This window comes from Podarcis filfolensis (genome assembly GCF_964270895.1).
Source record: "Podarcis filfolensis genome assembly, chromosome: W".
In the NCBI taxonomy this organism is placed as follows: domain Eukaryota; kingdom Metazoa; phylum Chordata; class Lepidosauria; order Squamata; family Lacertidae; genus Podarcis; species Podarcis filfolensis.
In genome coordinates this window covers 29,862,938-29,875,289 of record NC_139619.1, presented here as the reverse complement: position 1 = coordinate 29,875,289, position 12,352 = coordinate 29,862,938, and the positions used below count along the sequence as shown (strand labels likewise).

At 45.8% G+C, this 12,352-nt stretch overlaps 1 protein-coding gene across 8 annotated transcripts in view; it reads left to right on the top strand.

The window, feature by feature from the left end:
• The window catches only part of LOC310753831 (far upstream element-binding protein 3-like), a 347,698-nt gene that overhangs the window by 140,982 nt on the left and 194,364 nt on the right, over positions 1-12,352 (top strand). For 6 of the 8 annotated variants that reach the window (XM_083595188.1, XM_083595185.1, XM_083595184.1 and 3 more), the window contains exons 4-6: positions 6,544-6,590; positions 9,107-9,178; positions 11,299-11,356. In XM_083595188.1, the coding sequence (XP_083451314.1) occupies positions 6,544-6,590; positions 9,107-9,178; positions 11,299-11,356 (177 nt within the window). The remainder of the gene's footprint in view (positions 1-6,543; positions 6,591-9,106; positions 9,179-11,298; positions 11,357-12,352) is intronic. The other 2 variants (XM_083595189.1, XM_083595191.1) reach the window with 1 other exon arrangement.

Sequence of the window (12,352 nt, the reverse complement as noted above, 5' to 3'; positions counted from 1 at the left end):
AGCTTTGTTACTCTTGGGTGGCTCGGCAGTTTTTCCAGCGTTTTTAAGTCCAGAGAGCCTATATCCAATCTCAGAAGTTCAGATAAGGAGAGGCAGACTCTCAGTCTGGAGATCCAACACCCTTTGTTCTCCCAGTTGTTTTGGATAATCAGAACTATCTGATCCAGCTGCAAACACCTCCTGGTATGGGGGCCCCCCTTGGGCTCCTTCCAGAGATTATATATGGGCTGTGCAGCTTGGGGGCTCTCCCTGGAAGGATTAGGGATCTCCAGCCTGCCTGGCGGTACCCACTCAGCATTCCTCTCCCGGGGCCCAGGGGACCGCACTGGGCTCTCCGCCCCCCGACCACCAACCGCAAGGTTCTCAATGCTCTCCAACTTTCGAAGAATCAGTACCAATGACCTTCTGGTAAGTAAGCTTTGTTCTCCTAACAAACTTAGCAATTTCCCAGCTCCATACTGTGAAGGTAGCTTTTGAGGAGTTGTCTGGGCAACGGCGTGGGACGATTGGGTTGCTTTAATCTCTGAACTCTTTCCTGTGGTCCCATTGTACTTGGAATTTTTCGGCCTTGGGCCTTTTGGCTGCTTTGGGGGGGGTCTTCAAAACAGCTAGTTGGCTGCTGTTTAGGACTGTGGGGAGACTGTGAGTTGGCATCATGCCCATTGCCCCCCTCCTCCACCTGCTCCCCTGTCCTTGTTTCTAGCCCATCAGGCACCTCTTGTTCAATTTCAGCAATTGCCCAGTCCAAGAGGTCTGTCAGGCTTAATTGTTTAGTTTCTCCTTTTAGAAGCTCTCATCCTTCTTGGACTCCCTTCTCTTGGAGTATTCCTGACCATGGGATCTCACCCAGTAGCTCCTTAAGCTTTTTGAAATTGGCCTTCTTAAAGTCCAGAGTGCATGTCTGACTACGCTCAGCTTTCCATTGCCTCTGTATCCTGAAACCCAGGAGAGCATTATCACTTTCTCCCAAGTTTGCAAGTACTTCCACTTCGTCAACCAGTTCTTCCCTATAGGCGAGGATCAGGTCCAAAATAGATGATCCCCTTGTTGGTTCTTGCACCTTCTGCAAAATGAAATTGCCAGTGAGGCAATGGAGGAATTTGTCAGACCTTATATTCTTGGCAGAGTTTGAGTTCCAACAGATATTGGGGAAGTTGAAGCCCCTCCCCCCCCATTACTATATCTCTTCTTTTTGAATGTTTGGTAATCTGCTCTAGGAATGCATCATCCAAGTCTTCAGTCTGGCTTGGTGGTCTATAGCAGATCCCCATAGTAAGGTCACTGTTGTTTCTCTCTCCTACAATTTCTATGCATATACTCTCAATCTGCTCCCCATGCTCCAGGTCATGGATTTCTTCACAAGTGTATGCATCCTTTACATATAATGCTTCTACATCTCCCTTCCTGTTTAGTCTACAGTGGTACTTCAGGTTAAGTACTTAATTCGTTCCGGAGGTCCGTACTTAACCTGAAACTGTTCTTAACCTGAAGCACCACTTTAGCTAATGGGGCCTCCTGCTGCCGCCGGAGCACGATTTCTGTTCTCATCCTGAAGCAAAGTTCTTAACCTGAAGCACTATTTCTGGGTTAGCGGAGTCTGTAACCTGAAGCGTATGTGTCAGGGACTCAGGAGCAGGAGCTCTGGGGAGAGAGGAAATGGAGAGCGAAGGGGAAGAATCCGAGGGCAGCGTAGGGGAGTATGACAGTGGCCCGAGAGATTCCATGAGCTTCTCCAGCGAATTAGAAGATTCCCAGAAGGGGGCGCCTATGGTCAGGGCAAGGGGGGTCCCAGGGGGGACGCACCAGAAACAAGGAGACAGAGGGGAACCCCAAAGCAGCAGTGGGGGATTGGGACCAGTTTCCCCACCAGAGCGTAGTGGGGGGGAAGAGTCACATGTGTCAGGGCCAGCGTCTCCTCCAGCGGGGAGAGAGAGTGAGTCAGGGCTGACCACGCCTCCAACGGAGGGGAGGTCAGTTGCAGCTAGCCCCCCCCCCCCAGAGGGGGAAGCAGTGACAGCAGCAGCAGTGAAACGGTCAGGAGAAAAGTTACCGGCTGGGCGCGCGCGCCAAGTTCAAATGTACAGGCGCGGGGAACAGCAAGAGACCCGGATGGCGAACCAGCTCCTAAAGCCCGCCGGAGGGAGGGGGAAGGCTCAGGGGACTCAGCGTCAGAAGAGGCTAGAAAGGGCGAGACCCCAACAGCCAGGCGGAATCAGAGGCGGAAGGAACTGAGGAAGAGGTGGAGTAAGGCTAGAATCTTAAATTGGTGTCAGGGGGGAGGAGACTCAGACGGAGCATCAGCGGTCTAACAGTTGAGACGTAGAGCTGCGCGCTGCGGCTCTGGAAGTGAAACTGAACTTCAATAAAGACTTTTGTACTTAACAAAGAAGCAGCGTTGGTCCTTTGTGAGCTGGGACCTTGGGCAGCCCTGACAGTATGTAACCTGAGGTACCACTGTATTCCTTTTGAACAGGTTATACCCCTCATTTCCTATATTCCAGTCATGAGTCTCATCCCACCAGGTTTGAGTAATGCCAAACAGGTCGTATTTGCCATCCTGAACTAAAAGCTCCAGTTCGTCTTGCTTGTTTCCCATACTCTGTGTAGAGACAACAGAAACCAGGATTCGTTCCCTCCAGCTGCTTCTTTCCTGTAGTTTCTTGCCCTTTAGCAGGTTTCTGGAGCACCACCTCAGTTTCCTGTGCATCAGTGAAGCTATTATCCTCAGTGCCAGGTGCTCTTCTGTCGTTTGTAATGTTGTCTCCCTCCCCCTTAACATCTACTTTAAAGCTCTCTTGATCAGGTTGTTGATACTCTTATCAAACACATTGCCAACCGCTGTGAGTTGCAGCCCATCTCTCACCAGAAGTCCTTTTTCAAGGAAGCCGAGACCATGATCCAAGAAGCCAAATCCTTCCTGATGACATCACCTGCACAGCCAGTGGTTTACCTCACATATTTTCCTCTCCCTGGGCCACAACCTTCAACAAGAAGGAGTGATGAAAAGACTACCTGTGCCCCAAGTCTCTTCAGCTCCCTGCTCAGGGTCTCACAGTCCCTTGTTATGCATTGCAAGCTGTGTGCGGCAGTAATATTAGTACCCACATGAATCAGAAGGAAGGGATAGTGGTCAGTGGGCTTTATAAGACTTGGCAACTTCTCTGTCACATTGTGAATCTTTGGCACACTACTGCCTTGGTTCCCCTCAGTAGGGAGTCACCTATCACCACCACACATCTCTTCCTCCTGCTGTTCTTCCACCTGCTGTTCTTGAGTCTTCACTTGTCTATTGGAGCTTATTTTGATATTCTTGAGAAGTTACAAAGGCAGGAACCTTATGGTTTGAATACTTCCTATTCCTTCCTATCGCCCTGTCATGTCTCGACTGCAGTTTCTTTTCTCCAGTATCGTCTCCATGGAAGGTAGTAAATGGGTTATCTGCATACTCACCCTCAGTCAGGAACTCTGGATCCAAAGGGGTTGGATCAAGAATGGAGAAAGACTCCTCCAAGTCTATCTTCTCCTGTCTCTTTCTTCTCTGGGGGTGGTAGGAATCATTCTGTGCACTGTACCTTTCACAGCCACCTTGGTGTCAGTAATTTGCACATTCAGCAACAGTTAATTGGAGTACTTGGCTCACGACCAATGCATCTGCTTTTATGTCCAAGGCTCAAGGTCACTGGAGCTGGTTTACAGTAAGTACAATTTACTCAGTTTGGAGCAGGCAGTTGCCTTTGCACTCCAACAGGAGACTTTCAGGCTTTTAGGATACAGCCGTTTTGCAAGGATGTGATTGCAGGAGCTTGCAGTCAGCAGTGAACAGAACAGAGCAGCAAGGTGGTGGGAAGAACAAAGCAACATAATTATGTATTTGTATGTAGTGTTTATTGAAAGATAGACTATCAAGTATTCAACTGCAGACATTTTTGCTACTGTGTGCGACTTGCTCACGGCAACTGCTGTCGTAGCTTCTCTGGCACAGAATTGGTGTCAATGGTCAGAGCATGGAAGCGATTTTGCAACTCCAATGACAAAGCATGGCTCATGAATGTCCTACTTCTGTGCATCACATTCCTCCAGGGGTTCATCTCTTGCAATGGGCAATCTTTCACCTCCCTAGGGGCACCCCATCTGTCTTGCTGCTCCATCACAGTCGATTCAGCTCTATCAAGCAACTTTGCATGTTGTCCTGTTGCTTGAGGTGTGGCTAGACGGGCCTCAAGTTGCTGGAGCTTCTCTTCCAGCAAGACAACCAGCTTGCACTTGTTACAAGTGTACTGTTGCTTGTTCCCTGGCAGTAAGATAAACATAGCACAGATGTTGCAGGTCACTGCAGCAGCTCCCTCACTCTCCATATCTCTTGGTCCTATGCACACCAAGGGACAGAGTTCTGGGCCTCCCCTTTAAAGTCCCCTGCTAAACGCTCTTGCAAACACCTGTGTGCACTGAGCTAAGTTTGACTGCTGCTGGCTTCTAGCTCCTCCCTCAACCTGGCTTCCTCTCAACTGTAACTCTTCCCCCTCAAATCCTGTGTTTCCGCAGAATGATCAGGCTCTAAAAGACACAAGCTCACTCTCGTCAGTCTACTCCAGCAATCATTGCTCCTGATTGCAAGGTCTCCCTGAAGCTGCAATGAGAATTCAAACCGTTAGAATTCAGGAACTGCCAATATTACAGGTGCCACATGTTCCTTGTTTCGCATCTGTAAGAAATCAATATTTTAATGTGGCAACACCTACAATTTAGAACTCCCTGCCTATTGACATCAGGGAGGCACCTTTGCTATATTCTTTTAAGCACCTGCTGAAAACATTTTTGTTTAGGCAAGCATATCCAGACATGTAGAATGTTGACATGCATTTTAATCTGGTTTTTAACATATTGCCAATTTAAATTATTCTTTGAATGTTTTAAATAACTTTTTTGCAGTTTTTGCTGATATTTTATTGCTTTATTCTTTTTTGTAAACCACTTACTTAATTGGCAGCCAGCCAAGCTGAATCAAAATTTATTGGTCAACCTAATACAGGTTATAGCCTAAAAACAAATAAGCAAACAGATTTTAACAAGCAAAGTTAATAACATAAAACACATACATACACACATGTTTCAGGTCACAAGGCTAGACTCATAGGCTTTTCTGAGTTGGGAAGCTTTTATCAAACTTAACTGGATTGAACATAACAGGTTTAGCCCTGCTAGTCAGCATATGTTTCATTTTGTCAATGCCACTATATTAATGAATATTTTAATTATCCTTAAATCAGCAGGGATTACTCATTCCCCACAATGCACCTGCATACATCTTATGACTCTTATCTGTGTTACTGGGTAGATTTGGGAAGTAACTCTGTATAAAGGGCTCAGGTTACAGCATATCTATTGGACCTGTGGATTTGAGTAAAGACTTTTTGATGAGATCATCTGAGGAAGAAGTTGGAAAATTGCCAGACTTTAGAACCCAATCTTTGCAAGCAACTACTGTAAACTAGGGACTTGTCTGTGGACTTTAACACAGCAAGAACTTTGAAGCAAAGAACCCCCTCTGGACTTAGTGAGAGAAGACTACTTGTACATCTGTTTAAAAAAAAAGTGTGTGTGTGTGTGTGTGTGTGTGTGTGTAGTAGAGTATGTTGGTGGTGGCCTAGTAAAGACAACTCTGCTAAATGGCCTTTTTCTGCAGTGAGCTTAACTGCATGACAGCTTCTGCAGTGCATACACATGACCCCAACACTAAGGGTGGTGATTAGCCCTGAGAACGTATTAAAATATTTTGACCTTGAAATTTCATATAACATGTCTCCTTTACTATCTGGCATTCACAGATACAAATCAAATCCCTGCAAGAAACTGGACAACAAAGTGTATTTTCAGCTGGTACTGTAAACTCAGCAGCATTGGTACCAGGACATTTTTAGAGTTGGTGCCCCACCAAATTGAAAAGCCCTATCCCGTGTCTGTAATGTGCTTCACGTTTAGGGATGGGGCAAGAGCAGACAGGGCCTTCTGCACAGTGCTGAGGACACAGGCTAGCTGGTTTGGGGTCACTCCTCCATATATCCTCTTAGGAAGCTGATGGAGGGCACCAGCTGAAAACTCCATTCTTCATTGCCCAGTTTTCCAGAATGTTTTAACTAGTTACTGACGGACAGTGGTGTCTTGCAATAAAGAAGAATCAAAGAATGACGCAGAGTCAAAAGATTCACAGTAAAGGCAAAAACTTTACTGAGGCAACAAACTTTATTACAAGCACTGTACAAGTGAAAGAAAGAGGGAGAGAGCAGCTCGCTGAGCATAGGAATTTATCCTGGCTCAGCGTGACCTTCATGTAGTCAAAACAATATTTGCTTCAGAAGTGAACCTGCTAGAATATTCCAGCACTTTCCTGTTTCTGCTCTCAAAAACTTTAGTCATGACAGTTCCTACTTCACTTTCTGGGAACTAAAACATAATTTCTGAAATGTTTTGAGACTGTTGATGCTATTGGAAAAGGCATTAATTTCTCCCGTCATTTTAAGTCTTCCCCTTTTCTTTTCTCTTCAGGGTAATAACCGAAGAATTCAAAGTGCCCGACAAAATGGTTGGATTCAGTAAGTATTCTAGTTTGAGGCAATTTTTCTCTTGGCTGCATAGGGGGCCTCTATGAACACTCCTTCCATCGGAAGACTAACTTGTATTATGATAGGTAGTGCTCGGCATAGCATTGCAGATTTCTGTTAATCCTTCTGAGAACATGGCAGTTTCAGGGGAAATGCTTGTCATATGAACTTTAAAATAAATTGAGGATGATTTAGTTACTTCCTGACTGCTACAGCAGCCTGTAGTTAAAGATCTTGATGACAAACTTTGCTAGTAATGTGCTGTGGGGGATAAGCGAAGGGGAAATTGTGTGGGGCATATGTGCATGGGGAGAGGATATACCACTGAAGAGCCATTTCACAGGGAGAATGCGCAGCTTGATAATGGAGCATGTGCTTTGCCTGCTCAGGGTCCCAGCTTCATAACTGAAGCCCTGCTGGATCTGACTAAAGGGAGCTCATTAGTCCAGCATTCTGTTCTCACACTGACCAACCCGATGCCTCTGGGAAGCCATCAGGCTTAGTATACTCTCCCTGCTTGTGATTCCCAGCAGCTGATATTCAGAGGCATCCTGCTTCCAACCATGGAAGTAGAACCGAAGGGGAGGCTTATCTAATTCTCACAGTGGCCAACTAGACACACATTATGAGAAGCCTGCAAGCAGAACATGTGTGCAATAGCACTATCCCTACTTGCAAGTCCCAGTAACTGGTAGCCACTGCCTCTGACAGTGGCAGTAGAACATAAGAGCTTGCTGGATGATTGAGTGGGTGGTTGCTGAACAACTCCAAGCACGCCTGGAGGATGCGGACCATTTGGATCCCTTCCAATCGGGATTCAGGCCTCACCATGGGACTGAAACCGCCTTGGTCGCGCTGGTTGATGATCTCCGGCGGGCTAGGGACAAAGGTGAGAGTTGTTTCCTAGTTCTGCTGGATCTCAGTGGCCTTTGATACCATTGACCATAACATCATTCTGGACCGTTGTGGGGGGGGGCTGGGAGTTGGGGGCACTTATACCTTTCTCCTGGGCCAAAAAGTGGTGTTGGGGGATGAGTGTTCAGACCCCTGGGCTCTCACTTGTGGGGTACCTCAGGGTTCTGTCCTCTCCCCCATGCTTTTCAACATCTACATGCAGCCGCTGGGAGAGATCATCAGGGGGTTTGGGCTGGGTGTTCATCAGTATGCGGATGATACCCAGCTCTACCTCTTTCAAATCAGAACCAGTGAGGGCAGTGAAGGCCCTGTGTGAGTGCCTGGAGGCGGTTGGAGGATGGATAGCAGCTAACAGATTGAGGTTGAATCCCGACAAGACAGAAGTACTGTTCTTGGGGGACAGGGGGCAGGCTGGTGTGGAGGACTCCCAGGTCCTGAACAGGATAACTGTGCCCCTGAAGGACCACAGCCTGGGAGTCACTTTGGACTCACAGCTGTACATGGAGGCGCAGGTCAATTCTGTGTCCAGGGCAACTGTCTACCAACTCCATCTGATACGCAGGCTGAGACCCTACCTGCCCATGGACTGTGTCTCCAGAGTGGTGCATGCTCTAGTTATCTCCTGCTTGGACTACTGCAATGTGCTCTATGTGGGGCTACCTTTGAAGATGACTGGGAAACAGCAGTTAATCCAGAATGCGGCAGCTAGGCTGGTGACTGGGAATAGCCACTGGGACCATATAACACTGGTCCTGAGAGACCTGCATTGGCTCCCAGTACGTTTCCAAGCACAATTCAAAGTGTTGGTGCTGACCTTTAAAGCCCTAAACGGCCTTGGTCCTGTATACCTGAAGGAGCCTCTCCACCCCCATCATTCAGCCCGGACACTGAGATCCAGCGCCTGGGCCTTCTGCCTGTTCCCTCACTGCAAGAAGTGAGGTTACAGGGAACCAGGCAGAGGGCCTTCTCAGTAGTGGCGCCCACCCTGTGGAACACCCTCCCATCAGATGTCAAGGAAATATGCAACCATCTTACTTTTAAAAGACATCTGAAGGCAGCCCTGTTTAGGAAAGTTTTTAATGATTAATGCTGTATTGTGTTTTTAATATTCAGGTTGGGAGCATCCCAGAGTGACTGGAGAAACCCAGCCAGATGGGCGGGGTATAAATAATAATAATCATCATCATCACCTAGTCCAGCATCCTGTTCTCACAGTAGTCAACCAGGTGCTGCAATAGGAAGCCCACAAGCAGGATAACCTTCCAGCAGAATATGAGAATTAGCAGTGCTGGATGGAAGTGGTCAGCTCTTTGTTGACCCCTCTTCCTCAACTTTTAGGACTGAAGGTGTGTCAACTCAGTTACGCTTAATAACCAAAGCAGGTGGGGGACAGTGAAGAACTTAAAGATTTGGGAGTGTTGGCATCTCCACCTCCTGTTCTTCAAGACACTTAAGTTTTCAGTTGCTCCCGACACAGATGTGTGCAAAACTTCAGTCCAGGTATTTGCTTGGGTCTTACTCTTGATAAAAAAACAAAACTTCTCGTCTGTGAGCAACAGTTAAATTCTGATCAATTGAAATTTTTGTTTTAGTTATAGGCCGGGGCGGTGAGCAGATTTCCCGGATTCAGGCAGAGTCAGGCTGCAAAATTCAGATTGCACCAGGTAAGACTATTTCTGCCTCACTCTCCACTTTCTAGAAGAACCAAGGCTTCATCAAAATAACACAGTTGCTAGTCTTTGAGTGGTATACTAATATAAAACCATCAGACCAACTTAAAAGCTGAGAGAAATGTTCTGTAAAACATCCTCTTAGAGTCCCAAAGTGTTCCTCCACAAGGCTTCTTGCTTGGGCCCATCTCTATACCCTTATTTGTCCCTCTCCTTTAACAAGAGGGATAAGTCCTTACAAAAAACATGCCCCACGTTCCTGTCCCAAAATCAGAACCCTTTTTCTGCCCAAGAAAGGGGGCAGCATAGAGCCCACTTTAAAAGACTTATGCTGATAGATCAAGCCCTGAACAATTTTGGGGATACAGTGTTGTATCCAGTGTTATCCCTACTCAGAATAGACCCATAGAAAATAGAACATGACTGTTTTAGGTCAAGTCATTTTCAAGATGTCTGCTCTTGAGTAGGGCTAACAGTGGATCCAGCAACTTTGGTCCCAACTTGTTTAGTGCCAGACAATTTTTTTTTGGGGGGGGGTGGAGTTGCTGCTCAGAATAGCTTCAGGATGAGGCTGGCATCACTCCTTTCCCCAAAACAATATCAAGACTGAAACTTGCAAGCTTAAGGAAATGTGTGTGGAATTAGTTCGCTATGGCTAATTTATGCAGGAGATAGAATTCAAAATTCTCTGCCTCCAAAAGCCATTCTCTGTTTTACAGGTAGTCTTGGTTCTAGATCCAGGCATGGTGTATGTCCATGTGCATACTTAAAAAAAATATATATTGTTATTCATTAAAAATATCCAAGGTTTACACCAATTGAACATAAAACTAGACAATAAAAGCCATCTAAAAGTGTTAAAATCAGAAATAGGGTAACTTGCGGAAAGAGGTATTTCTTAATTGCTCGCATAAACCTGACAGAAAAGTTTTCAGCAGGCATTTATGTCGCAGTCTCATGCTGCCAAGCCACGGCAGAGCTCAGTGGAGGGAGAAGTCAGCCAGCCAACCAACCAGCCAGCCAAGTCTCAGTGAGGTACTTGCCTAGAGGCAGAGTTCATATACAAGGTCCAGTCTAGTCCAGTCCTAAGATCAGGAGCATCTCAGTTCACATAGTCAGAAGGTTCCAGGAGTCAAGAAAGGCAAGGGTCCAAGGTCACAAGAAGCAGCAAGATCTGATCAGGAACGACAAATGTTGTTTCCAGCAACTGACTGAGGCTGGAAACCCTGCTTAAGAAAGCTGGAGCCAGGTGGTTCTCATTAGGAGCAAGAAGGCTGATCAGCAGCAGGTGGAGTCACTTTGCCTTCTGCTCCTTCAGAAGCTGACTCCTGGCCCATGAATCTGTATTGGCAAAGCATTCCACGAAACTGAGCCAATGATACTAAAAGCTCGGTTTTCTGTTGTTTTCTGCCTCACCAATCTGGGGAATGACCAACAACACTCCTGCAGCTGCAACACTCCAGGTGGTTCCTGAGGTACTCAGGGCCTAAGTTTTTCAGGGCTTCGCAAATTAATGCAAGGACTTTAAACCTGGTTTCGTACAAGGGTATCACATGCTGCCAGCCAGATTTCCCTATCAGCAGTCTAGCTGCCCCATTCTGTACCCGCTGTAGCTTCTGAACCCAGGCCCAAGGGCAGCCACACATAGAGTGCATTACAGTATAATAATAATAACAATTATTATTTATTATTTATACCCCGCCCATCTGGCTGAGTTTCCCCAGCCACTCTGGGCGGCTCCCAATCAAGTACTAAAAACAATACAGCATTAAATATTAAAAACTTCCCTGAACAGAGCTGCCTTCAGATGTCTTTTAAAGATAGGATAGCTACTTATTTCCTTCACATCTGAAGGGAGGGTGTTCCACAGGGTGGGTGCCACTACCGAGAAGGCCCTCTGTCTGGTTCCCTGTAACCTTATTTCTCGCAATGAGGGAACCTCCAGAAGGCCCTCGGCGCTGGATCTCAGTGTCCGGGCTGAACGATGGGGGTGGAGACACTCCTTCACCAGTATCACCAGTAACCAACCAGCTGGAAGCTGCTAGGCGGTTGAGAATTATGGGACGCTCAGTATGTGTTGATCTTTTATTTATTTATTGCTTTGTCTTTTGTAGACTGTGGTGGGTTGGTGGAGAGACCCTGCGTGCTCACCGGAACTCCAGAGAGCATTGAGTGAGTTGTTTTTTTTAAAAAAATCCACACATACATTTATATAATACTGGTTGCTTCTACCCCTTCCCTTCTGTCCTCTTTCCTTTTTCCATCACACTTTTTTCTTCTGTTTGTTTGCTTGCTATCATTTTTATAGCTGCCACAGATGATCAGACGGCCAGCCGTAGACTCATCATGCACTAGATCCACCCCCACCTGCTGTCTCTTGGTTAACAGCTCAGCAGTTTGACCTGTTGAAGGCTTCCTTCATATATACACATTTAGCTCCCTTTCCCAATGTAGACAAATCTTCATAGTCCTCTTTTTTTAAAAAAAACCCTCAAGTGGGTTTGTTTGAACATGGGCACCATTATCGTTCTTCCAGTTGACTGATAATCTTAATTTATTCGATACCTGGAGATTGAAGCATCCCACTGAAAAGGATATTACCTATTTTTCCGAAGATAAAAAATTGGGAGGGAGAATAGACGCAATTTGGGCCTCTAAAAAATTGACATTGAGCTTGGTAAAAGCAGAGATTCTGAATAAATCTCTCTCAGACCATAATCCAGTTACTATACACATAAGATTTAAAAAACATATGAGAGGGAGGTGGAAGATGAATTATGAACTTTGGAGAGATGAGCAAAAGGTGAATAAAATGAGGGAATTGTTGAAGGAATTTTTCGAAATTAATGAGAGACATGGGACAGACAGGAAAATCATTTGGGATACCAGTAAAGCCTATATGAGAGGAATTGGAATACAACAAATGGCAAGAATAAGGAAGGATAAAGCAAAGGATACTACGGAAATAAATAAACACATAAGGGAGAAGGAAAAAGAACTGTTGAAAAATCCAAAATAAGAGAGTATAATCCAGAATATTAAAATTTTACAATCCCAATTAAATAATTTAATAAACAAAGAGGTAGAAAATAAGATTAAATGGACAAAACAAAGGTGTTTTGAATCGGCAAATAAACCCGGTAGGATGTTGTCCTGGCTAACAAAGGA